The sequence below is a fragment of the Cyprinodon tularosa genome, unplaced genomic scaffold (assembly GCF_016077235.1).
Source record: "Cyprinodon tularosa strain WSP-4 unplaced genomic scaffold, ASM1607723v1 ctg287, whole genome shotgun sequence".
NCBI classification, from domain to species: domain Eukaryota; kingdom Metazoa; phylum Chordata; class Actinopteri; order Cyprinodontiformes; family Cyprinodontidae; genus Cyprinodon; species Cyprinodon tularosa.
Window position 1 is genome coordinate 269,682 of NW_024038993.1, and position 27,181 is coordinate 296,862.

General features: G+C 39.1%; 1 protein-coding gene across 2 annotated transcripts in view; it reads right to left on the reverse strand.

Annotated features, from left to right (window-relative positions):
• Positions 1-24,629, reverse strand: part of pld5 (phospholipase D family member 5) — a 31,991-nt gene extending 7,362 nt beyond the window's left edge. Inside the window, exons 1-6 of one of the 2 annotated variants that reach the window (XM_038290708.1) lie at positions 24,499-24,629; positions 24,187-24,357; positions 8,629-8,765; positions 5,844-6,027; positions 5,533-5,641; positions 833-960 (exon numbers count right to left, since the gene is read on the reverse strand). In XM_038290708.1, coding sequence (XP_038146636.1) covers positions 833-960; positions 5,533-5,641; positions 5,844-6,027; positions 8,629-8,765; positions 24,187-24,333 — 705 coding nt within the window. In that variant the 5' untranslated portion in view covers positions 24,334-24,357; positions 24,499-24,629. Of the gene's footprint in view, positions 1-832; positions 961-5,532; positions 5,642-5,843; positions 6,028-8,628; positions 8,766-10,555; positions 10,815-24,186; positions 24,358-24,498 lie in introns of those variants that run through there. The other variant, XM_038290709.1, reaches the window with a different exon arrangement.
• Positions 24,630-27,181: the final 2,552 nt, after the last annotated feature.

Sequence of the window (27,181 nt, forward strand, 5' to 3'; positions counted from 1 at the left end):
TCGGCTCTATGTTCTGCCCTGCAGATTTTAGATGCATCCTTGCTTAAACACAGTAAATTCAAATGACAGAGTTACTACTTCACTAAGCCATCAAGTTTGGGAAAGGCCTAGTAACGAGCCATTCGTTTGAATTAGCTGTGTTGGAGAAGGGAAAGTATCTAAAACCTGCAGGAAGACAGTGGATATTAGATCTTAAAGAATAGGGTTGGAGACCCCTAATCTAAACTGTTAAGTTTACTGGCTGCCTCTTATTGTTTGTTCATCAATGGAATTATTTATTCTATGACACTGTGCTGTTTCTAAAAATGAAACCTAGACACATTAGTTCTTCATCTGCACTTGCATGGTCAATCACTGAGCATCAAAGCTTTGTTGTGGGTTCATTTCAAATCATATGTGCCTCCAAAAGAAACACAAAAAGACCTTTCTATTTACATTTATTTTTGCCCGATGCTTCCTGTTTTCCCTCTCCTTGATCAACGGGTTTCTCCTGTACACCAAATGTATATTCTCTCACATTTATACCTGTCTGTTTTCCTCCCCTCTGGCTGCTTATTTTATTACACCCAGCTCTGGTTCTTGCTCCATACAGCGCTGACACATCAAAAGAGCCCGATAATCAGTTCAGTGTTACAGTTTTACCTTATTAATATTTAATGGTCTTTCCTCTACTTTGAATTACAAGATAAATAAAAAGAGACGGCATTAGAAGCCCCTTTAAAAGATGCAGATATAGTGTAGATCTGAATTTCAATAGATTTTCTGTTTGACTGCAAGACTTGAACAACTCAGAAGCTAATAAAAAGCAAGCTCAGCTGATGGATGTTGTTACCTTAGACAGCGACCTCCAGTCCATTTCAGCGCTTCCAATGTAAATGTGCGTCCGATCCACTATCCAGAATGAGGAGTGTAGACCTCCTTTAGTCAAAGCTGTCATGTTTACAAAATGAACCTGTGCATCTACAGACAGTGGAGGGAGAAGCAGTTTTACTGGGAAAATTGTAACAGTATTATGAGACGAGAAAGGTGGAAACATGCTCACCAGCTGTGCTCCCTGACGTGTTTTTTGACTTATGATAAATGAGGAGACCAGTCAGCTGATATGCACAATAACATGCTAAAGCATTTAAAGGGCAACGCCGTTTTTCTTTTACATTGGGCCCTTGATTTTACGTCATTACGTCATGTTCTACTCACCCATGTGAGTTTTGTGTCATTTGGGGCTGTTCTGAAGATATTCCGTTAGGTTATATCCAAGTAACGTCTTCCTATGGGCAACGACTTGAAGGCACGAACTAAACTGTTCATAATTTGTTCTTTATGGTACGCCATCATTCATAACATATAGGTGAATCACTGTCCCCCAGACATCCGCAAGTATATTTTTTTATATTTGTATTTTTTTAAAACAAGGCGGAGTGTGTACGACATCATCCGAATAAATTATGAACAGTTTAGTTTGTGCCTTAAAGTCCCCATAGGAAGACGTTACTTGGATCACAAAACCGAATATCTTCAGAACAGCTTCAAATGACACACAACTCATATGGGTGAGTAGAACATGATCTGATAATAAAATCAAGGGCCCAATGTAGAAAAAAAAACGGCTTTCCCCCTTAAGTCCTTTGAATTTTTACATACTTTTTCTGTTAATACAAACCTTTATTGTTTTGTAATAGCCCAGCATAAAGTAGTGGAAATTCTGAAGTGGCAAATAACTGACTCATGGTTTACTATTTGTATATATATATATATATATATATATATATATATATATATATATATATATATATATATATATATATATATATATATATATATATATATATATATATATATATATATATATATATACAGTGGTGTGAAAAAGTGTTTGCCCCCTTTCTCATTTCCTGTTTTTTCGCATGTTTGTCACACTTAAGTTTTTCGGAACATCAAACCAATTTAAACAATAGTCAAGGACAACACAAGTAAACACAAAATGCAATTTGTAGATGAAAGTGTTTATTATTAAAGGAGAAAAAAATCCAAACCATCATGGCGCTGTGTGAAAAAGTGATTGCCCCCTAAACCCTAATAACTGGTTGGGCCACCCTTAGCAGCAACAACTGCAACCAAGGGTTTGTGATAACTTGCAATGAGTCTTTTACAGTGCTCTGGAGGGATTTTGGCCCACTCATCTTTGCAGAATTGTTCTAATTCAGTTACATTAGAGGGTTTTCCAGCATGAACGGCCTTTTTAAGGTCATACCACAACATCTCAATAGGATTTAGGTCAGGACTTTGGCTAGGCCACTCCAAAGTCTTCATTTTGTTTTTCTTCAGCCATTCAGTGGTGCACTTACTGGTGTGTTTAGGATCATTGTCCTGCTGCAGAACCCAAGTTCGTTTCAGCTTGAGTTCACAAACAGATGGTCGGATATTCTCCTTCAAGATCTTTTGGTAGACAGCAGAATTCATAGTTTCATTTATCACAGCAAGTCTTCCAGGTCCTGACGCAGCAAAACAGCCCCAGACCATCACACTACCACCTCCATATTTTACTGTTGTATAATGTTCTTTTTCTGAAATGCAGTGTTCCTTTTACGTCAAATGTAATGGGACACACACCATCCAAAGAGTTCCACTTTTGTCTCATCGGTCCACAGAATGTTTTCCCAAAAGTCTTTGGGATCATCAAGATGTGTTTTGGAAAAATTGAGACGAGCTTTAATGTTGTTTTTGCTCAGCAGTGGTTTTCTTCTTGGAACCCTGCCATGCAGGCCATTTATGCCCAGTCTTTTCTGATGGTGGAGGCATGAATGCTGACCTTAACTGAGGCAAGTGAGGCCTGCAGTTCTTTGGACTCTGTTGTGGAGTCTTTTGTGACCTCTTGGATGAGTCGTCTCTGTGCTCTTGGGGTAATTTTGGGTGGCCGGCCACACCTGGAAAGGTGCACCACTGTTCCATGTCTTCACCATTTGTGGATAATGACTCTCACTGTGGTTCGCTGGATTCCCAAAGCTTTGAAAATGGCTTTTTAACCCTTTCCAGACTGATAGATCTTAATTATTTTCTTTCTCAATTGTTCCTGGATTTCTTTGGATCTTTGGCATGATGGGTAGCTTTTAAGGATCTTTTGGTGGACTTTACTGTGTCAGGCAGCTCCTATTTAAGTGATGTCTTGATTGAAAACAGGTGTGGCAATAATCAGGCCTGGGTGTGGCTAGAAAAATTTAACTCAGCTGTTTAAAACCACAGTTATAATATATTTTAATGAGGGGGGCAATCACTTTTTCACACAGGGCCATGATGGTTTGGATTTTTTTTTCTCCTTTGATAATAAACACCTTCATTTACAAATTGTATTTTGTGTTTACTTGTGTTGTCCTTGACTATTGTTTAAATTGGTTTGATGTTCCGAAACCATTAAGTGTGACAAACATGCAAAAAAAACAGGAAATGAGGAAGGGGGCAAACACTTTTTCACACCACTGTATATATATATATATATATATATATATATATATACACACACACACACACATCTACTTATCTGACTTATGGTCACCACTTCTATGGCTTGTCAGACTGTGGTGGGATGGTAATTTTTTGGTATATTTGAATTTTTACCCTACTTTTGTCGTTTCACCTAATCTTCTTATTGTCAGGATGTTTAGAAGTTAGCAGATGGACCCAAAATGCAGAAGCGGAGGCAGAGGCGAGTTCTTGTACATTTAATGATGAAGTCAGAGGTATTATAAATCCACAAGTAATCAGGCAATGAACAAAAGGCCTAGAACAGGGAACACGGGAGGTGGCTGACAGGAGCTGATGCGGACATGAAATAAAGACGACAAACCAGCAAAGACAAACTGCAGAGGAGGGTTTGATATATGCTTGAGAAGAGACTAACAGGACAAAGATTGAAGTAAAGATCTGAGTGGGAAAAGGTGAGCAGAGAAAATCCAGAAGGTGACACCAGGGCAATGAATAGTAACTGGGAAATATAACCTAAAGATAACTGTAAATAATAAAATAAAACTAAGAATAAGGAATAAGACTAACTTAAACAAAACTAAACAGGAGAGGAAGTAATTAAAAAATGATATAACATTTAACGGTAAAAAACAGAATAACATAAATCGAAGCCTGACTGAAAACCCAAAGTGAAAACTGAACAGAACCAATAATGCCAGAATGGTAGATTTTTGTCCCTTAACTATCTGCTGTGTTCCTTGGTTTAAATGCTTTTCCCTAATGATCTTTAACAAAGCTCTGAATGCATCACACAGCAGGCGGATTCGCTACGAGACAAAGTCTCACACACACACAACATATCTGAGAGAAATTGGTTGCACTGGATTTCGTTTAGGTGTATCAGATTTTAATCAATTGGACATTTTAGAGCTTTGTCTCTGATGGTGACGAGTCCGCCTACAGGTGGGAGGGTGACCATCCGACGACCTGGTGCAGGGAGAACAATCTGGAGCTCAACGCTTTAAAAACAGAGAAGATGGTTGTGGACTTCAGGAAGAACTCCACAGTTGACACTGTGGAGTCATTCCGCTTCTTTGGAACTATCATCGCGCTGGACCTAACGTGAGAGCTGAACATCAACTCCATCCCTCACCAAGAAAGCCCAGCAAAGCAGCTGAACAAAAATTCAACCTGCCCAGGACAATGACGGTGCAGTTCTACTCCTCAATCATTGAGTCCATCCTCACCTCCTTCATCACCATCTGGTAAACTGTTGCCACCATTAAGGACAAGGGCAGACTGCAGCGGGTCATCCGGTCTGCAGAGAAGGTGATTGGCTGCAATCTTCCATCTCTCCAGGATCTGTATGCCTCCAGGACTCTGGGGCCTGCAGATAACATTGTGGCTGATCTCTCGTACTCCCAGCCAAAAACTATTTCAGTCACTTTCCTCTGGCAGGAGGCCATCTGAACCAAAACCTCATGGTACAAGAACAGTTTCTTTCCATCCGCTACCAACCTTATCAACAAGGCCCAACGACCCCCGTGACACTTGACACAGCCTTTCTCCCTCCGCTGTTCAGGACCTAGAAGCTAAACCAACGTAGCATCTCCAGACCTCCTCTGTTACATTTAAAGCGTAGCTAACTGTGTATATAGTGAATAGCTATATACTATATATAGTATATTGCATGTTTTATATTGTATATACCTATAGATTTAGTATTCTGTATATATATCTAATTTTTCTGCATCATCAACACCAAGTCAAATAAGTGCAAACCTACTTGGCAAAAAAAAATTGATTCTGATTATTTTTAAAAGGTAGAAAACCATTAATCATTTTTCCACCATAATTTGCAAGGCACTGCAATATGAACCTCAGTTTGCTCCAAGACAAACTAAGTTCGGTGCATGTAGCACCATTTTTCCAAACTCTCTACATAACAGCAAAAAAGTTTAAAAAGTAGGAAATGGCTGCAGATTGCTGGGTGATGACATAAGCCACAGTCATCATTTGTCACAGTAGTATAAGAAATAGACATTATAAGATCAGAATGTGACAGTAACTCACTGTGTGCTGCCAAAGATTTCAGCTCAGAAGAGTTTGTCAGACTACTAGCAATCTTCAGTTTAACCCCACGAGATTTCAGCCTGAGCAGTCTCTGGAACAGAAGCTGACCCTGAGGAAGAGAAAAAAATGTTCTATCCTGCTGTAAGCAAGGATTTCAGTAATGTTTCAGTCTTCCAAAAGGGCAACACTCACATCTAAGCAGCTGTAACCTCATTAAAAATATGACACAGGTTTTTAATTAAACAGTAATTGGGTTTGCTCTGTTAGGACACTTAAAAATTAAAGATTACTTTCTGCATAAAGATACATACCTGTGCTGCTGCACTGGATGTTGGCTCCACATCCCAAGCATTTAAATCCCAGACAGATGACACCACCTCCACTGAGAGTTTTGCTTGTTCCAGTAATGTTTGGAAGGCAACAGAAAGAGGAATGTGATGCCTGCCATCCATGTGGAGAGAGAAGTCATCTGGGATGTTCTCCACCACGACGATTCTGTAAGGAACCATTTCTTTACTCCTTTTGTACACTAAAAAAGTATTTGCCACTGAAGAGTATTTGCCATAATTTCTACTCCGTATTTTTAAGCTATAGTAAAAACTAGAGTTTGTGAAATAAAACTAAACTTTTTTGTTTTAATATAATACATTAATTTTGGGGAAAGAGTAAGTTTTACTTAGATTTCCTTATACTATTGAAATGTTTAATAGCAGTATGTACATAAACCAAAAAATACTACAGAAACTTTACTCTAAATATGTAGCGTTTTGAAATGCACACACGGCGCATGTGCACTGTAGCTTATAGCAGGAATGTTTCTGCTCCGAGTCCAGACGTTACAGGATCACACACAGAGCAAGAGGTAGTCCCGATGACAATCATTGTGGCAGGGTGCAACAGTACAGCAAAAGCCTGCTCGCTGCTATTGGGACTGATATACCCTCCCACTGGCATACCCTCCCACTTTGTGCTACGCTTGTGAAGTCTTCCAAAAACTTTTCCCGAAGTTGGATGGATTTAAACTGTCCCCAAAAGTAAACACCCTAAAGTTGAAGTTGCTTTTCTAAATGCATTCATGACTTTGTCATCTTAGGGTAGGAAAATGTGGCATCAAATGCCAACAATTAGTAGTGGGTTCCAGTTAATCTTAGTGGAAGATTTCCTGTAATTAATATTTCTTATTTCTTGTCAAATAATGTATATGTTATCTGACCAAAAAATAAAAGATACCTTTATTCAAATATCTAGTAGACATTTTATTCTTCATTGAGAGTTGATAGACGGTTGAAGCTGGTAATTTTAATTGTGTTGATTTTGTTTCATTAATGTTGTAATTGCATTCCTAAAAGTCCACTAGTCTAGACGACTGGTTTAAATGTTGAATTTGCACTGTTTCAGTTTGTGTGTTTGTAAGATTTTTATCGCATATTTCAGTAGTGACTATATTAGCAGATCTGTGTCGGATGTGGTGCATTTTTGATCATACATTACATACGAGTATACTTCTGTAACTAACGTTTCAGAGGGTTTAGATGTTTTATTGCATATTTGAAAAGTTAGAGAGCTGCTCAGAAGCGCAGTGGGTGGCACTGCCGCTTTGCACCAAGAAGGTTCCGGGATTGATTCCCGGCCCGGGGTCTCTCTGCATGGACTTTCTGCATGTTCTCCCTGTGCGTGCATGGGTTCTCTTTGGGTACTCCGGCTTCCTCCCACAGTCCAAAAACATTATGTTAGGTTAACTGGCTTCTCTACATTTTCCTTAGGTGTGAGGGTCTGAATGGTTGTTTATCTCCGTGTTGCCTTAAAATTTTGAGTAAAATGCAGTTTTTGCCTATGAAAGACACATACCGTACACTTTACTTAATTTGTTTAAATAAATCTAACATACAACTTGGATGTAATTAAGTAACTGCTAGTTAATATCTTCACAACTGTTATGTCATAAGGAAGCTAAAATTCACTTTATACTGGCAAGTGTTACTTAATATTGCAGCATTACATTTTACTTAAATCAATTGCGTGCCAATACTTACAATCTATTTTTTAAGTAAATCTTTTTTGTTGTTTTTTTCAGTGTAGTTTCTTTGAGAGCTGTAGTGACCAATTTCTTAATTGTACAAAACAAGCATGTATTATTTTCATTAACAACTGAGAAAGAAAGCACTGCTAAGTGGAGGAGAATTTTTATTGCTGGATTTAAAATATGCAGCTTTTTGACGGCTCACAACAGATATAGCTGAATACCTCGCATTAGTGAATAATCTGTATTAATGTTGATCAAATTCACATTTGAGCATGTATTATATTTATGACTGTGTGATAAAACAGACTGTCCATTGGAGTACAGGGCTGTCTTCTTTATTTGTTTCATGGAAAAGCTTACCCCGTATTCTAGCTCTCCTTATTTAAGTGTAATGTATGTAATCTAAAGTGTTACATAACCTTTTTATGTCCATCCATTTTCTGTTCCTTATCTGATCTCAATGTGGTCTATCAGCGACAGGTGAGGTACATTCTGGACAAGAGCCATTGCAGGGCAACACAGGGACAGTTATGGTGGCACATTTATTTCAACAAAATAAACATACTGGCAAACTACTTCTGCGCATGGTTTATATACCACCGCACAACAAAATCACACATGCACAAGAAACTGCCACTTAGAGAGGAGAAAATCGTTCTCCATGCTCGCCAGCTCCTCCCTTGCGCTTTCGGGATCGTGCTGGGGATCTCACCGATTTTCATGATTTTCTATACAGTGGCCACGCTCAAGGACAGCTACATGCTCAAAAGCGTCTCTGCCCTCGGACTGATTTTCTCCTTGTGTAAAAGAAAATGCGTTTTGACATCTTCTGTAAGCCTTCTACTGATTGGGTTTTGCAGACACAATCACATGGGATGTAGTGTCAGGAAGCCTTTGACTGACACTTACCACTTACCCCACGTACCGCAAAATGGATGACGACCTGTCAGTCAATTGATTCCTGTCATTACTTCCCGTGTGATCATGTCTGCAAGGCCCAGTCAGGAGGAGGCTTACAGACTCTGTAGAGAAGGCCACTCACTCAGGCCGCCCCTGTTTACAGAACTTCTCACCTACAGTCTCGGCTGCAGTTTTCCTCTGTGATCCCATCCTCGCTGTCTACCCAGAAGTCCACAGAGGAGAAGATCAGGACCATTAGAACAGCAGAGCAGCAGAAGAGGGCAAGCGTGGCGATGCACTTCTGCTGGGTCTGGAAGAAGAGTTAGACAGACACACAACATTAATTGAAGTCACACCACATCATTAGTTGTTAGGAGAGGGGGTTGCAACCAGGGAAAATGATCAGCCTTTGAATGTTAATGTCTTTGGTCAATGCCATCGATTAGAGGTTAGGAGTCATGATCGATGCAAGTACTATGCGACAGTTGGAATCCCTTAGATTCAGAAAGAGTGCAGTGCAGAGTTCATGGCACCTCATCTTAGTCCAACTAGGTATAAGAAAAGTGCAGCTAAAAAGTGAATTGCGAAAGTGAGACACTGTCTAGCCGAGGCAGTTATAAAGGCACATACTGTGGATCTCTGTATTTCTCCTAATTTGTTGTCCAACACATCCTCAGGTGAAAAGAAACTTATGAGTTCTGTCCCAGGATGGGCAGAGACAGCGTTGCTTTTCTGAAAAGCAATATCAAAGGCTGTATTTGTGTGCATAAACATACCTGTGCTGTATTTGGTACACAGCAGTTGCAATATGTTTTGAGTGACAGCCAGCTTTGTGGTTGGAAGTTATAACAGTACAACCCTGATCCATCATAACGAGGGTTGGATCTCTTAGTTTTAGAAGTGCAGTGAGGTACCTCGGTTTTGCTTACAGCTGCAGGATTTCCCTCAGCTCATTCCCGTTTGGCTGTGTTGGTTTGGGAGCTGTCAAGGTCCCATTACTTATTCTCTTTTGAGCGTTTGTTCAGTCCAGTCAATTTCATCCCACTGATGAACTCGTCTGTGCATGCAGCGAGAAAGAAATAAGACCACTCATGCACGCCCGCACCTCCGAAGGCAACAACTTTCATCAACGAAAAATAAAAAACATTATTCAGCTGCCTGGCATGGAGATGCAGTTTGCAGGATATTTTTGAACATCACTCCTTCCCTTAAGGTTTGTCTCGTAATAAGGCTTAGCTTCTCAGCTCCTCCGCTGTCGAAGGAGACCATTGGAGCTCTTCAATTCATTTAGTGAAGGACGAAACATGACACGTGGATTTCTGCATGGTCACGAAGGAAATAAAACTTAATAAAGTACAACTGGACTGAAAGGCAGAGACAGTCCAGTATGTCACACCCTCCTGAGTCACCCCAAAAACACAGGAGTAAGTCTAGAGAGGCCAGTAAAACCAGCTGACTTGGCTGGAAACTGGCAGAATTAATACAAATTATTTTTTTTATCAAATTCCTCTAAATCCGGACATGTAAGATACAAAACATATGAAATGTTTTAGTTCTATATAGATTTTATAGTCTAAATTATGATGAAAGTTTATTTTACAGAAAACTTTCATCATTACATTAATCTTACAAATGTATTGTTAACTTTCTCAATTTTCAATATTTCGATTAAATTAGATTAGGTTATTATTTTTACCTAATGAACTCTATGATATACTTTTTTCTTTTCGTTTATTCATCAGATTTATACATTTCTATATTTCTATGAGATCTGGATGCAGAGGTAGCAGATATGTATTCGAAACATATTTAAAACTGTCCTCTATTTTCCCAAATTACATTTTTTCTTGCCTTTGAAAAAGATTAGACTGACAAATAGATAAAACAATATCTGTCACAACCCAGTTAATAGCATTCAATCCCAAAATAAATCTGGTAGAGAAAGCTACACTTTTTATCTATTTAAATCCAATGCAGTAAATGCACTCTATTGGTATTTGGAGTGAAAAAAATGTGTTAAATAATTTCTTTAATCCTAGTTTTGAAAGAAATGCAATAAATTTCAATCTATGTACAAGGCGAGAGTTACTAATACATCACCTTTACGGGCTCCTGTGGAGTGGGTCCTGCCATGAGAGCAACACCCGTTCAAACTTCTCGTACAGATGTGAAACAGCAGCTCAGTCCCTCATCCCTCTGCAGCTCTCCATCTCTATTCCAACCCTCCACCTCAGACCGTCACTCTTTGCTGCTGTCTCCATCTCTGCTTTTTCATCGAACTAAAAGGTTGCGTCTTTTCCTCAGCTCTTGGTTCTTCACATATCCTCAGTCGGTTCAGGCTTGCTATGTTTCTACCACTCGCTCAACCTTGTGTTGGAGGAAGAGAGAAAGGAGGACCGACCCCTCTTACTGTAATGACCAATACAGAGCTTCTTTGCCTCCTCCCTCCTCTTCTTCTTCCTTCTTGTTTTCAGTAAAACTCTTCTGAAGGTACGGATGGGACAGATTCTTTAAGACTTTGAAACTATTCAAGACTCTCATTAGCTGCTTGCACATTTTTCCCACAAAGTTGTTTCATTTCAGTGAAATATCCTCCAAGAGAATGAACATTACTGCTTAAAACAAGCACATCTTTTTTCAGTAACATTTCCCTGCACGTACTTGCATTTCACTTCTGCTGCATCAGTTTTAAAGAAGTGTCTCTTCATGTGGCACAGGCACACTTCGGAGGAATTCTGATGAAATATGTTATTTAACTCCCCTCTTCCCTCACAGATAAACACAGCACTGCCTGACAGGAAAATAACAACATATGCTGCTGACTGCAGGCCATCTGCACCTCTGTTCACCAGCCCAGAACTTTTTGCTGAGAAGAGGAGAACAAATGTAAATTTCGAAATGAAATTTTCTTAAGTTTACTGTAGAGCTATAGTTACTAGACAGAGAAAAACACAACCATAGGCAATATAAACAGGCTGTTTTAATGAGACATTGGACTATTAGTTAAGTTTGTTAGTTTCATTTCCTACACTGCAAAAAAACGTACCGGTAAATCTAAATAAGTAATTATTTCTTAAAATAAGTGCATTGAGGAGGCAAGTGAGGCACTTTGTCAGTGGAACAAGACAATTTACACTTAAACAAAGTAAATATAATTGCTTTGTCTTATTTTACGAGCACATTTTCTAATTATCTTATTTTAAGAGTAAACAATCTTATTCCATTGGCAGATCTTCTTATTTACCTACTCAAATTAGGGTCAAATTTACTTAATTTCAGACATTTTTTTACTTATTTCTAGATTGTTTTTGCAGTGTATTTTGTATTTTAGCTATATATTCCTTCCTAATGCAGCCCCATCCGGTGACATCCTTTTTAAGCCAGTCCCAAACCTGGAAAAATGCTGAGGGATGCGTCATGAAGGAGATCCGGCATAAAAAATCCGAAATTAACAATAAAAGTCAATCAATTATTTCCATGCATGGGCTGATGTAGGGGATAGGGTTAGATAGAGACAGATGTCTCACTGTGGGGAGCACTGAAAGGGAAAAGCCAAAAGATGATGAAGAAGAATGGAAGCTGGTCACAATGAGGCAATGTTAACCAACAAATATACATTATGTGTTGGTGACAGTACTGAGATTAAAGATTCTCTGAGTAAAATTTATAGTCAATGATCAGTTTGCCATTTACAGTTCTTTAACTGCTTGCTTACATTTAGCAAATCAGTCAGTTACATTGCAGCACCCGAAAGTATCAAGTCCTGTAAATGTGGATTAATGCAATCTGCCGAAGAAAGGGGATTTTGTTGGCTGTTGGTGTATGACAGGTTTGCTTGATTATTTCAAGGAGAAAATAGGAATATACAGTGAGCAAACATCTGGATAAAATGTCTTGTTTTTAAAGTCAGCAGACAATGAGCAGACCAGTTCCAGATAATAGAAAGGCAAGAATAGCTTAAATACAAATGTGCTGAATCCAAGATATGCAGAATACTTAAAGGGGAACACTGTTTTTTTTTTATATTGACCCCCTTGATTTTAGGTTATTACATCATGCTGTACTAATCCATATTAGCTTTGTGTCAATTGGAGCTGTTCTGAAGATATTCGGTTTTGCTATATCCAAGTAACATCTTCCTATGGGCAACGAGTTAAAGGCACAAACTAAACTGTTCATAATTTATTCTTTATGGTACGCCAGCATTCATAACATGTAGGCGGATCACTGTCCCCCAGACATCTTCAGCTCCAAATGACACAAAACTAATATGGGAGAGTGGAACATGATGTAATAACTAGTGTTGCGCCGATGCTATTTTTTGGCCCCAATACCGATACCCGATACCTGGCTGTGCAGTATCTGGCGATACCGATACCATAATAATGTAAAATAATTGCCATCATGGCTTTGTCAACCTGCTGCCTACCTTTGTGAAGCAGGAAAAAATCTAATACAAAGTGAATCCAGTAGAACTTTTTATTGCCTACCTGGAGTGGGTGACAATAGTTGAATAAACTTTTGGCTCTCAAAATGGTATCGGTGCCCTATTTGTTGGTACTCGCCGATACCGATACCACCATTTTAGTGCTGGATTGGGGCCCCGCCCGATACTGGTATCGGTATCGGTGCAACACTAGTAATAACGTAAAATCAAGGGCCAAATGTAAAAAAACTGTGTTCCCCTTTAACAGTGAACATACAACATGGAGCAAATGTGTGATGGTATCACATTAGGATGACCCAAAATATTCATAGGATGTTTCAAACACATTTTTGATTTTTCTTTTTTTAGCTCTGAATGGAGATCAACTCAACAGCAATGGACCCCAAATGTTTTGATCACAAAGTACTTGTTTCAAATGGATTTAAATTCTACATTACCAAGGCTTGTATAACTGATTTTTGTATCAGTAAGCCTGCTGACATAATTTGGTCTAGATGGATGATCACTAAAGCGACAGTCTTTCATGTAAAGCAGATCAATAGCTGCTTAAATCTCAAAGCATTTAATTAAACAACAGTTAATTTGTGTGAACAACCATAATCTTTGTTTTTTTGCTACAGGATTTAGGTTTTTCATAACATTTTCCTTTTCTTTTTGACTGTATGACGGCATAGTACGCTTTTAATAGCTCAGTGTATGAATATTGGTTTGAAAATCAACAGACATTTTTTTACAACCTACGGGATAAAAAAACCAATGTCAAATTTATAAATTGTGAAATTTCCTCTTCAAGGCCCTGTCCCACCTTGACGTTTTAGCCAGTGTATGCCTGACGTATGAAAAATCTGGCAAAAATGCTGGCATATGTTGGACAAGTTATGGGTTAATTTGGTATTAAGTTATAGGTATGCTGAAGTACGCTGAAGTACATCGAAATGTATACCAGCGTATTCTCATACATTGGCCATAAGTTACAGGTATGTCATCCTTGCCCTACGTTGAGTGTAATTTACTAATTAGTCATGTGTTTTTTACTTGTGCTTGTAACTTGTGCATAACTTATGCGTAACTTATCTAGAACTTATCTCCAACACATAACGTATTTGATGTGTTCCAGACAACCACTGAATGCGTTTCTAACTTACAGCTACTGTATAATGGCGTATTGACAGTGTTTTTGGTATAAAAGGGGGTTCACAGGATGAAACCGTATGTTTTCCTCCAGACTTCATGGTGAGCAGACATTCCACAAGAGATGGAGGATCCAGCAAGGCTGAGACAGGAATACATACTAGCTGTCCTCCAACATCAGTCATATCAGTTAGACTCTGGTCCAGTTGTTGGATGAGCATGAAGGTGAATGTGATGGATCCTCCCTGAGATTAACACAGCAATCAAAGAAATCTTTTTATGCAGGCCAGGCGCCTCCACACGCATCACTGCCCCCCTCAGGACATTGGCTTATGACATATCATGGGCATTACGCTGCCGTGAATGATGCATAAGTTAGGCTGTCGTTCGACATAAGTTCTGGACTCGTTATTAATACTCTATGTTTAAGCCCAGATTTGAAAAAATACATAGGAAGTTCAGCATATGCCAGTGTGTTAGAAGATTCTGGGACATCAGATATATACCGGGTAAATCATCAACGCTTTACTTATTTGCTCCTGAATCCCTGCCAGACAATATCACTACTGGATGGATGAACTTTCTTTCAGCCATTGCAACTAACCCCTTAGGTAACCTTCAATCCAATAAAACATTTAGTTTTAAAACTCTGTTTACTTTTCCACTTTTTGTTCAATCCCACTAGTCATACCATAGGAGAGCAGAGCTTTATTAATTGAATTTTAATTATAAAGACCTACAGAGCACTCTGTTAGGTTGGAGATAAAGACAAAGTCATGGCAGGGAAAATGCTGTGTTGAGGACAGGTGCCCTCTGCATGTCACAATGTGTGTGAGGGAGAGAGAGGGAGAAAGAGCAACAACAGGGTTAGACAGAGGTGACGGAAGTGTCTGAATCTCTCCCAGGAGAGGTGAAGGTTTGCTTGTGGGCCCAAACATAAATTTAAAGCTCAGTGAAAAGCAGACGGAACAATCTATATCCTCTCTCGCAAACAGTAACATTGTTTGACTCTAAAGCTTTTAATCATTGTCATGTTAGGAGATTGTTTATCCTCTGCATAGTCACTACAATTACCAACTTGAACTGCTATTTTTGCACTTAACTCTCAATGAGGAACCTTGTTATCTTCAACAAAAAAAGGTCAGTTAATACTCCTTATCCTCACTATTTAAGCTCTGTGCCCCTTCCTGACATTGCATGAAAATGTACAAATCAAAACACACTGAACTTTAACAATATGTCAGCATAATGTTGAGAGATCCTTCTTTTAGAAATCTGAAAATAAATAAATAAATAAATATAATGCTAAGGTAATTGTGAGTACAGAACCAATTCCATATCCGGTATTTATTTCACATAAATATTTCTAAGTTAGGTATAGAAAGGAAACTTGCAAAACAGAAATTCCCTCTCAGAGCTCCAGAGGTCAGTTAGATGGAGAGACAGAGTCTGCACAATGCTGGAGGGCTGGTTTTTCTAATTGTCTGGATGTGCTCTACCAAAAAGGTTCATGTTTCCCAGTCAGTTAGCCTTTTCTTCATGCACCTTTGACCTAGCTACAGACTCTTGTGACTGTTTTTGTGAACTTTTTCCCATTTTGTCTTGCTCTATTAACCACACCTATTATATTCTAGTGGGAATCAATTTGCTAGACCTACAAAAAGAAGTGTTTTATTGTGAATGAGGGAAATGTTATACATGGTCTTGAAAATTTTTTAAATAAAAGATCTGCTCATATATGTGTGTGTGGTTGTGTGTGTATATATATATATATATATATATATATATATATATATATATATATATATATATATATATATATATATATATATATATATATATATATATATATACACACTACCGTTTAAAAGTTTGGGGTCAGCTAAACAATTTTGTGTTTTTCCTGAAAAGGCACAGTTATTCACCACCATACATTGGGAAATGAATAGAAAATAGAGTCAAGACATTGACTAGGTTAGAAATAATGATTTGTATTTGAAATAAGATTTTTTTTTTTTTTTTTTTTTTACATCAAACTTTGCTTTCAATCAAAGAATCCTCCATTTGCAGCAATTACAGCATTGCAGACCTTTGGCATTCTAGCTGTTAATTTGTTGAGGTAATCTGGAGAAATTGCACCCCACGCTTCCAGAAGCAGCTCCCACAAGTTGAATTGGTTGGATGGGCACTTCTTGCGTACCATACGGTCAAGCTGCTCCCACAACAGCTCAATGGGGTTCAGATCTGGTGACTGCGCTGGCCACTCAGTGCCGATAGAATACCAGCTGCCTGCTTCTGCTCTAAATAGTTCTTGCACAATTTGGAGGTGTGTTTAGGGTCATTGTCCTGTTGTAGGATGAAATTGGCTCCAATCAGGCGCTGTCCACTGGGTATGGCATGACATTGCAAAATGGAGTGATAGCCTTCCTTATTCAGAATCCCTTTTACCCTGTACAAATCTCCCACCTTATCAGCACCAAAGCAACCCCAGACCATCACATTACCTCCACCATACTTAACAGATGGCGTCAGGCATTCTTCCAGCATCTTTTTAGATGTTCTGCATCTCACAAACGTTCTTCTTTGTGATCCAAACACCTCAAACTTGCATTAATCCGTCCACAACACTTTTTTCCAGTCTTCCTCTGTCCAAAGTCTGTGTTCTTTAGCCCATCTTAATGTTTTTCTTTTATTGGCCAGTCTCAGATATGGCTTTTTCTTTGCCACTCTGCCCTGAAGCCTAGAATCCCGCAGCCGCCTCTTCACTGTAGATGTTGACACTGGTGTTTTACGGGTACTATTAAATGAAGATGCCAGTTGGGGGCCTGTGATGCATCTGTTTGTAGAGACTCTAATGTACTTATCTTCTTGCTCAGTTGTGCAACACGGCCTCCCACTTCTTTTTCTACTCTGGTTAGAGCCTGTTTGTGCTGTCCTCTGAACGGAGTAGTACACACCGTTGTAGGAAATCTTCAATTTCTTAGCAATTTCTCGCATGGAATAGCCTTCATTTCTAAGAACAAGAATAGACTGTAGTTTCAGATGAAAGTTCTCTTTTTCTGGCCATTTTGAGCGTCTATTTGACCCCACAAATGTGATGCTCCAGAAACTCAATCTGCTCAAAGGAAGGTCAGTTTTGTAGCTTCTGTAATGAGCTAAACTGTTTTCAGATGTGTGAACATGATTGCACAAGGGTTTTTTAATCATCAACTAGCCTTCTGAGCCAATGAGCAAACACATTGTACCATTAGAACACTGGAGTGATAGTTGCTGGAAATGGGCCTCTATATACCTATGTAAATATTGCACCAAAAATCAGATATTTGCAGTTAGAATTTACCACATTAGCAATGTATTTCTTTAAAGCAGTGTATTTCTTTAAAGTTAAGACTAGTTTAAAGTTATCTTGATTGAAAAGTACGGTACAGTGCTTTTCCTTAAAAAATAAGGACATTTCAATGTGTGTATATATATATATATATATATATATATATATATATATATACATATACAAATACACACACCCACACATATATATGTCTGTTTCATTCTTCCTTTGTATTTTTTTTACCCCCTTTATTTCTCCAATACTATTTATTTCTGCCTGTAGTTTTTACATTTCTGTATGCATTTCTGCCTCATTATGCAAATGAGGAGGGGTGTGTCTTAGAGGGTCTTCAAAGAGATATTTATGTCTCACTGTATAATTTAATAGCTAGCATTTATTTGTGTATTGTATTTTCGTGGGCAATTAATTGTATGCTTATTTATTTATTGAGCATGTATTTATTTCTGTATTTATCTTTAAATATGTCCGAATTGGTCATTCATATATATATATATATATATATATATATATATATATATATATATATGTTCATTCTGAAACTGTTTTTAATTTTGTTTTATTTCTATACTATTCAAAATTTAAATGTTACTGTTTTTTCTTGAACCCCTTTCCCTTTAATAAAAGAATGAAATGCATGTTTTCTTTTGCTTTTATAAATAGGTTTTTGCAGGTATTTAGCAACTTTTCTGATTTAAGATCAGAAATGACCTGCAGATGACTATACAGGCTCTTCACTCGTTGTTCAGCATGATTTACTGTCTTCATTTCATTCTATATGGATGTCAGCTACTCTTCCTATTGGATGTCTGCTCCTGTGAAGCACAGTTCTCTGTTGGCATTTAACCTTCACACCACAGGCTGGGTTTGCATATGTGAAGAGGATATGGACTTTGATAACAGCACAGTTTCAGGCACGTATGTCTGGGAAAAGTGGCATGAGCAGAGTTTGGTCACAATAACATGACCTTAAGACCCTGGTTTTTACATTTAAAACAAACCCCTGTACTGAACCCTTTGAGAAACAAAGTTGTACTTTGTTTATTTTTACTTCTCGTTATTATGAACAAATCCCTTTGCCAGTGGTCAATGAGAGTGATGCCAGGAAATCGTTGACATAAACAGTTTGCCAACTGCAGTCGCTGCATTGCTGCAGCTGTGAATACTAATGAACAAACTGCCAACCCGATCAGTTTCTCTTTGGGTCACAGATCAAGAAGCATTCCTTCATGTGCAGCGTTTTGAGCATTGCTGTGTGCAGGAGGATTCAGAGGTCACATAGCGTGTCCTGTAGCCTTGTGCAGGATGTCACCGTTCGACAATGTATGGCATGACTTTCTGACTCAAGGGAATAATTTAAAGCTTTAATGCTAGAGGCCACACAAAGAGGAAAACTCAGTTTAATGGCAGCTTATGAAGCCACATAAAAAACAAACAAATATTACAGTGCTTATTAACACTGCTCATTAAACTGTGAGAAATGGAAGAATATCAGTGCGCTGTTTATTTTTTATTTACGGTTTCCCACATATCATTTCTGATGTACTAATGATATAGCATGCTGGAAAGAACAGTGAATAAACATTTAAACCCCCAGGCCAGACTTTGCTTTATAGTTAACCATATATAGTTCACTATCGATTTAGTTTTTTTATATTTAAGTCTGTCTTTCATTGTAAATTATTATTGCACTAGATGAAATCTAACCTAAGAATAATAAAACTGGATTTTATGCACATACCTTCAGCATAAAGCAATGCTATGATATTCTAACATGCTCAAAGTCTATATATTTTAGAATTTTATGTATGTTTAAAGTTCTTCTGTTGAATTTAAACCTCTGAGGCACAACTTAAAAAACTGCACACTGTAGATCTTAAAGCAAAAATCACATGGAAATGGTTCATAGCCCTGGGAATGTTTTAATAGAAATTGTTGGTAATATACCACCTATACTGTTTATACTGCAAAAATCTGAAAAGAAACAATCTTTCCCTAAAATGGCGGATACTGATTGGTAAGTAGATTAGCTGATGATCGGTCCAGTGCAACCAGTAAGCCCCACTATGACTTCACTGGCCATAAAACCAATATAATAATCATCACTGTTATAACAATTGGTATTTTTTTTAGCAGTGACAGTGAGCATTATCAACTGGTGGTTTAAACAGAAGGAGCTTGGAGGCAGTAAATTAAGGCACATCAGTTTTGCACTGAGCACAAAATTTACTTTTCTTCTCTATTCATGCACTTACAGTAGTGTGTCTAATTATAGAATATTGGTTGATGTGAGTGTAAACTGCATGGGTGTTGTGGTAATATCACCTCACTAGTTCAAACAGTGTTGGGGGCTGACAGTAGGTGCAGCTACAGACAGAAGGTCCTGGATCTGAACACTGGCTGGTGGCTATGATGTTTGCCAGTTAATTCCTGCTCTCACTTCCTCTCATATTCTAGAAACATGTAAGGTAATTTGATCAATATAGACTGTCCAAAGTTTTGAGCATGTGTGCATGTTGTTTGTCAAAATTGTGTGTGGATATACTCTGCCTGAGACTGGCACTGTGACCCTGCAAGTGTAAGCAGGTATAGACAATGGACTGATACATGGATAACCGATGTAACACCAGCAAAACATGACACTTACAGGTGTACATGCTTCCTAATCTATCAACTGAACTACTTCAATCAGCAAGATAAATACCAGTAGGCTGAAGCTCATTTGTTACAACATCTCACACAAGTGATTTTTTGATCTATCCTGAACTTGCACCTTTTTTATAAATTGAGTTTTACACAAGGCTGTCTTAAGGTTAACTCATCAAGAATATTTTTTAAAGACCACTGCCTCTAAGTGGTAATAATACAATCAATCCAGTGTTCATAGATGTGAGCTGGTGGAGGCACTAGTCTAGGAGATAGATTAAAAAGGAATTAAGATGTTCTGTAACAGAGAAAGGGAGAAAGCTAAATCTTAAGCATTATATAATTTAATATTTAAAATTGGGACTCTGCTCTAAAGATCGTTGCAGTACATACAGAAGAAAGATTTTAAGAAAAAGAAATTCTATATATGTATATAATATTTTATTGGGGTGAATGTCATGATCATTGCGTGGATCACTGGCTTAATTACTCATTCCATTCACTTGTCTAACTCTGCCCAGTTTCTCATCACTGCTCATTTGATCCACCTGCTCCTGCCTCTATTTAATGTGCTTGTACCTGGAACAAGCGCCTCAAATAATTACTTAAATAACTTAAATTCCAGGTACTTGGAAATTCACTCGCATACAGAAAGCCCATATTCTTATCTTAAGGTAACACAGAGTACATGTCAGATTAAATAATACTACTTATACTTCAGCGATGGTACCTAGGTGTTGTTTATTATTTGTCTCGTACCATATCCGTTGGTTGTGCTGTTCTTTTTACATCTCTTTGCAGGTGATAAAGCAGACTGAAAATGTTTTATCATTATCTCCCTTTTATCTCCTCTTTCTTTCATCTTTTCTCCTTTTTTCTGTTTTTACCTTCCTGTTCTACTTACATTGTAGTGTCCATATAATGTGTAAAACTCCCTGCATAATTATAATAAAGCAATTTATATGCATAAAACAAATGGCACACTATGGCGATAGCCGTACTGCTCCACTTGTGAAAGTAAAATCTGTTGGGCTCTTTTTGGCATCAAGACAATTATTCGTATTGCTACATCGCCAGAAAAATAAAAAATAAAATAATATATATATATGTATTTTTTTTTATTTGAGTTGCTTGTATCCAGTCATCAGAGCGGTATTATTCTTGTTCTCTCTAGCCATTGGTGAGAGTGTTTTTAGCATTCCTGAGGGTTTGCTATTACCTGATCCTGACCTGTTCTGCCTCTTAACCACTGAGCCTGCCTGCTCCTGTTCTGATCTGTTTGCCTGACCTGACTTCGGATTCCTGGATCTTTGAACCTGCCTCTTGCTGTTGTGATCCGTTTGCCTAACCTGGCTACTGACTCCTGGACCTCTGAGCCTGCCTGTTCCTGTTCAGATTCATTTGCCTGACCCGACTTTGGACTCCTGGACCTCCGGGCCTTCCTGTTATGAACTGTTTGCCTGACCCGGCTCCACCAGTTGGATCCTACCTTGTTCTCTGCCTATGGACTGAACCAGTAAACCAGGTTAGTGACTCATGTTCATAATTTTCCTCCATTAGATGTACTTGCTCACAAACCTGTGTTTTCCTGTCTCCAGAGTTTCCTGCCTTAAGTTGCCCTAGCCGCTGCGACCCGATCTGCTGTTTATCTCCATAAATGCTTTTGAGTAATCCCACTGCCTGTCTCGCCAGAATACTGAGTCTTTCTGTTCTGAGTCGTGACAATACAGTAGAATTAGGATATATCTTCTGGCAATGTAGAATAAAATAAAGGTGTCAGAATGAATATGAATTAATATATAGACAGTGCAATTAAGATGGTAAAGATAACTTACTGTCTGGATGACTTTGTACTGTTCACTGAAGAGAAATTATGTTAAAAATGTGCATAAAGCTGGTCAGCACTTAAAAAATGTGTTTCATTGCTTTGACATCAGTACAAGTGTCTTCATTGATTATTGAGAAGAATGTAATTTTTTACATCTTTTTGGAAGATAATGTAAAAGAGGAACAATTTTTGTTTTCTACTCATAACAGGACATATCATTATATTTTGATATTCTACCTATAAAAGTCCAATTAAATCTTTATCACCCGGAGTACTAAATCATTTTGGCCTAAACATTATTCAGTTTTTATCTTGATGTTATTGGCGACCTGTTTCATGCCCTCCATTTATCTGGTCTAGCAACAGATGTGCGTTTTCAAATATTAAGTTAAAAACTTTTTGTAATATACTCAGGAGTCATTTTTATTTATTTATTTTTAATCGGCCAACATAAATATGGTGATCTGCCTTTTGGATTTCTGGATCTCTGACCCGCTTATGTATGTAGGATGTGGGTTATCAAGCATGTGTTTATGGATTGGTTTATACTGATTGGGAAAGCTCTCCATATTAAGTTCCAATAATCACAACAATACCATCTTAAAGCAAAACATGCATATTTTTTTTTAACCAGCTAACTGAGCCATAAACTAACGACATCTATCTTTAACAAAAGTAGAACATCAATATTTCCACGTTTATTTAGTTAGAATTGAGGGAGAGCTGACCAGATTTGATCTTCCTGTGGAACCGTGTAAAGTTTTCTCAGATTCTCCAGTTCTTGCCCAAACTTGAAAAGGCCTAGCCACAACCAAAAGGATGCCGGGACAACTCAACTTAGTATGGTTTCCTTATTTGTCTTTTCCCTTGATTCAGACATATCTCACAAACATGTGAGTAGGTTGATAACCTACAAAGAAAAATGCACACCAGAAATTACAATAAAATCTCTTGAATGTTTTACATTTCCAACCAGCTTTTACAACTTAACTGTAAATGAAATCAACCAACAATAATTGCATATTGCAAGCGATACATACCATGATGTCCACAATCTCAACTATTTAAGACATACTGTCAAACAAACTAAATTTCTTTTGGTTTTACTGCACAAAATACTAATCATGTAAAATACTTTTTACTGTCCATTTGAATAAACATATGTTCTCATTATCTCCTACCAGTGGTTAGTGGTAATTCTTTGCTGGTTGTGTCATTCTTCTGTGAAGCCCAGGTGAGCAGGGTTTTTTCTAAATTAGGTGTTTGGCTTGAGGTGGGAGAGCACTTGATTTTATGTTAAATGCACTCCCGGCGGGTGGACATTAGAAACTGTCACTTGCCCTTTACTGGTTTATCTTCACAAACAGGGACAACTATCTTGGCAGAACACCTTCTGTGACACTGATGGCACTTAATGGAGGGCTTCCATTAACCTTTTTAACCTAGAAGTGTCAGAATCAAGGCCAGAAAAAAAAAAAGAAATGTGATACAATCATCACAAGTCAGCAACTTGAATTGTTAAAAACAATTTAAAGTGCAGTAAGCTATACCTGTTAACAATATAAGCATAGTTCCCACTTTATGGTTAAAGTTTGGGGGGATAACATCATCGATTTTATGACATATCCATACTTATTCTCAATGACAACAGAAATTGTAGTTTTTGACAGGACTTAATGCATAGCAATTTTTCTGGATGTTGAAGTCTCTAGCTATAGCGGTGTCCTATATAGTAGCATAACAATGGCACAGATGTTTCCAACAAAACGGTTTGTGTCTTATAGTTTCCAACAGCATATAAACAAAGAAAATCAACTAAATTAATAGAATCAATACCAAAATAGATTAGACACAAAGTAATGTAAAAAATAAATTCTCAATATTTTTTTTTAACCTCATAAGTATGACACAATTATGCATTTTATTGATCAATACAATAATTATGCTGTTGTTTGATGTTAAGGTCTTTGACATGGGTGCTTGCCTTTTAAAGGGTGCAGTTAAAGTAAATGAAAAGTGCTGATCAATTTTCATACTAGACAGAGGAGCTCAGCTGCATGTAAACACAATACTCCAGCATGAAGACAGATGAACGGCAGGCTCACATACTAAACAGCATTCCAGTAGAGTAAATGTTATGTTATGTTCCGTTTATTTATATTAAGTTGGAATTACATACATGCACATACTGTCAGATACAATTTGGGTTCCTAGCTTTCCTTATTTGTAATTTGTATTTTGGTGATTTTAATTCAGTTGAAAACACCTTTTGACTCTCCAAAAAGCAAAGCCCCAGATTTCAGGATTTCTAAGACAACTGTCAGTCTGCTTACCTGTTCTAGTTTTTCTTTATTCTGTAGTACGATGGTTGCAGAGTAGCCCTGCTGCTGGATGGCACTGAAGCTGCTGCTTTTCACCTGGATCAAATGTGAAGGGGCTTCATCTTGTCGCTCCAAACGAATATCAGTGGACAGCTCCATTAATGACCTGTGGACTGATGCCGTCTGCTGGGGATGAAGAAACACTCTGCTTACACACACGAAGATGCTATCACCCCTGTTCTCCCTTCTTCTCTTTTTAATGTGTCTTCCAGAAGCTGAATCAGCTGCTTTTGTCCTATGCACTGTCTAACGCTCGGTACACACCTCGCTTGTTTGTAGCCAGAAAACCAGAACATGTTCGCTCACCCACACTCACAGGGGAGAGGGTGTGTGTGTGTCTTTGAGTGTGTGTAGTAAATGCAATACAGCTTCCCCGGTGGGAGGAGAGAGACAGTTGGCTCTGGTCTGCTCTTTTACTAAAGGAGGGAGGTGCAAGAAAAGCTGCTGCCTGACTGTAGCTTAGCGGACTGTGATGGGAAATAATCTGATTGAGAGAAGTCTAAGAAGACTTTCCAACATAATGAGATATATGCTGCTAATATCACTGACCTTTCTTGAAGATTGGCTCCTGGTAGTGAGTGCTCAAGTGGGGGCTTTAGGGAGTAAAGAGTCTGCCTAGAGTGACATTGAATTATTTGTGAAGAAAGAAGCAGGCAACAAAAAGGTCAGGCAAATGTGATTGTTTAGAAATGTTTGCATGTTTTTAGTTTTTAGGGTACAATCAGTCCTATAAGTAAAAAAAACACAGATTTTTCTACAAAGCTGTCATTATCTCAGCACCGATTCCTGGTCTGATTACTCATTTCACACACCTGCTTAGCTCCACCCAGTTCTCATTACCCGCACATCTTATCCACTTGCATTAGTCTCTATTTAACCAGCCTTAAGAGCAGTCATCATTGCCAGATTATTTCAAGCCATTGGTGAGACTTATTCTATTGTTGTCATGGTTTTGGTTATGCTATGCTTTACTTTGCTCCTTGTTTTCTAGTTTGTATTGGTTTAATTCCTATTTTGTTGTAATTTCTAGATTTATGTTAGTTCTCATGTTGTCCTCTGTTGCCCTCTTGTGTGTATGTGTGTTCCTTTCCCCTTGGCTCCCTTGTTGTCTCCTCACACCTGCTCCTTGTCAGCTCGTTAGCCCTCCCTCTCTGTCAGCTATTTATGCTCTCCCTCTGCTCTCACTCTTTGTTGGTTCCTCTGTTGTTGCTGGTCCTGTCATCGCTGCAATTGTCTCCCCTCGTCTCTCCCTGGCTCCTTCTACGTGTTTTCCCTTAATGTCTCCATGGTTCTGGTCTGTTACTTTTTAGTTGGATTTTTGGACTGCCTTTGTTAACCATTTTCATAAGTAAACTACAAGTATTTACCTCAGCCTCTCTGCCTCTGCATTTGGGTCCTCCAAACCTCAACCAAACCCTGACAATTGTTCCTGTGTTCAGACTACCTTAGCCTGACCTGTTATGCCTCTCGATCTCTTAGCCTGCCTGTTCCCATCTAATCTGTTTGCCTGACCTGTCGTCTGACTCCTGGTCAGACTCCTGGCTCTTACAACCGAATGAGCCCGCTCTGTGCCGTCCAGCGACCCCTGAGCCCGCTCTGTGCCATCCAGCGACCCCTGAGCCAACTAACAAAAGGGCCTCAGAGTTAAAGCTCAGCGGGCGCTCCAAGCCTCCAAGAGCCCTCTGCGGGCGCTCCAAGCCTCCAAGAGCCCTCTGCGGGCGCTCCAAGCCCCTCGGAGGCTGTACCTGAGCCGCAGTGGGCGGCCCCTTCCGAGTCTGTTCCTGAGCCGCAGTGGGTGGAGCCCCCCTCCGTGGTTCCTGCAGCGTCGTCAGAGACGTTGTCGGCGACCTCCTTCAGAGACCCTCCGTCGTGAGAGACGGCGTCGCCGTCGGCCGCCTCCAGAGCTTCTGCCTCGTCTCCGGCCCCGCGGCCGGCCTCCAGAGCTTCTGCCTCGCCTCCGGCCCCGCAGCCGGCCTCCTGAGACTCTGCCTCCCCTCCGGCCCCGCGGCCGGCCTCCTGAGACTTTGATTCTCCTCCGCCCACCCTGGGTGGGTTGTTTTGTTTTTTGGACTCTGACTTTTGTTTTGTGTTTCTTGCCCTCCTTCCTGGTTCCCCCTCTGCCCACCCTAGGTGGGTTGTTTTTTGTTTCTGGACATTTTAGGGCGTCTGGGATCTGCCCTTATGTGGGGGGTACTGTCATGGTTTTGGTTATGTTATGCTTTACATTGCTTCTTGTTTTCTAGTGTTTATTGGTTTAATTCCTATTTTGTTGTAATTTCTAGATTTATGTTAGTTCTCATGTTGTCCTCTGTTGCCCTCTTGTGTGTATGTGTGTTCCTTTCCCCTTGGCTCCCTTGTTGTCTCCTCACACCTGCTCCTTGTCAGCTCGTTAGCCCTCCCTTTGTCTCTGTCAGCTATTTATGCTCTCTCTCTGCTCTCACTCTTTGTTGGTTCCTCTGTTGTTGCTGTTCCTGTCATCGCTGCAATTGTCTCCCCTCGTCTCTCCCTGGCTCCTTCTACGTGTTTTCCCTTTATGTCTCCATGGTTCTGGTCTGTTACTTTTTAGTTGGATTTTTGGACTGCCTTTGTTAACCATTTTCATAATTAAACTACAAGTATTCACCTCAGCCTCTCTGCCTCTGCATTTGGGTCCTCCAAACCTCAACCAAACCCTGACAATTGTTCCTGTGTTCAGACTACCTTAGCCTGACCTGTTATGCCTCTCGATCTCTTAGCCTGCCTGTTCCCATCTAATCTGTTTGCCTGACCTGTCGTCTGACTCCTTGTCAGACTCCTGGAGGCGTCAGACTCCCAACCGAAAACATCCCTGACATATGCTCTGGCTTTGCCCTCTGGATTATTCTGCCTACATCCATCTGCTTGGTTCTTATCTCCTGCTTGTCGCCTGCCCTCTGATATATCTGCGTCTGGGGCTCCCTGTGCGGCA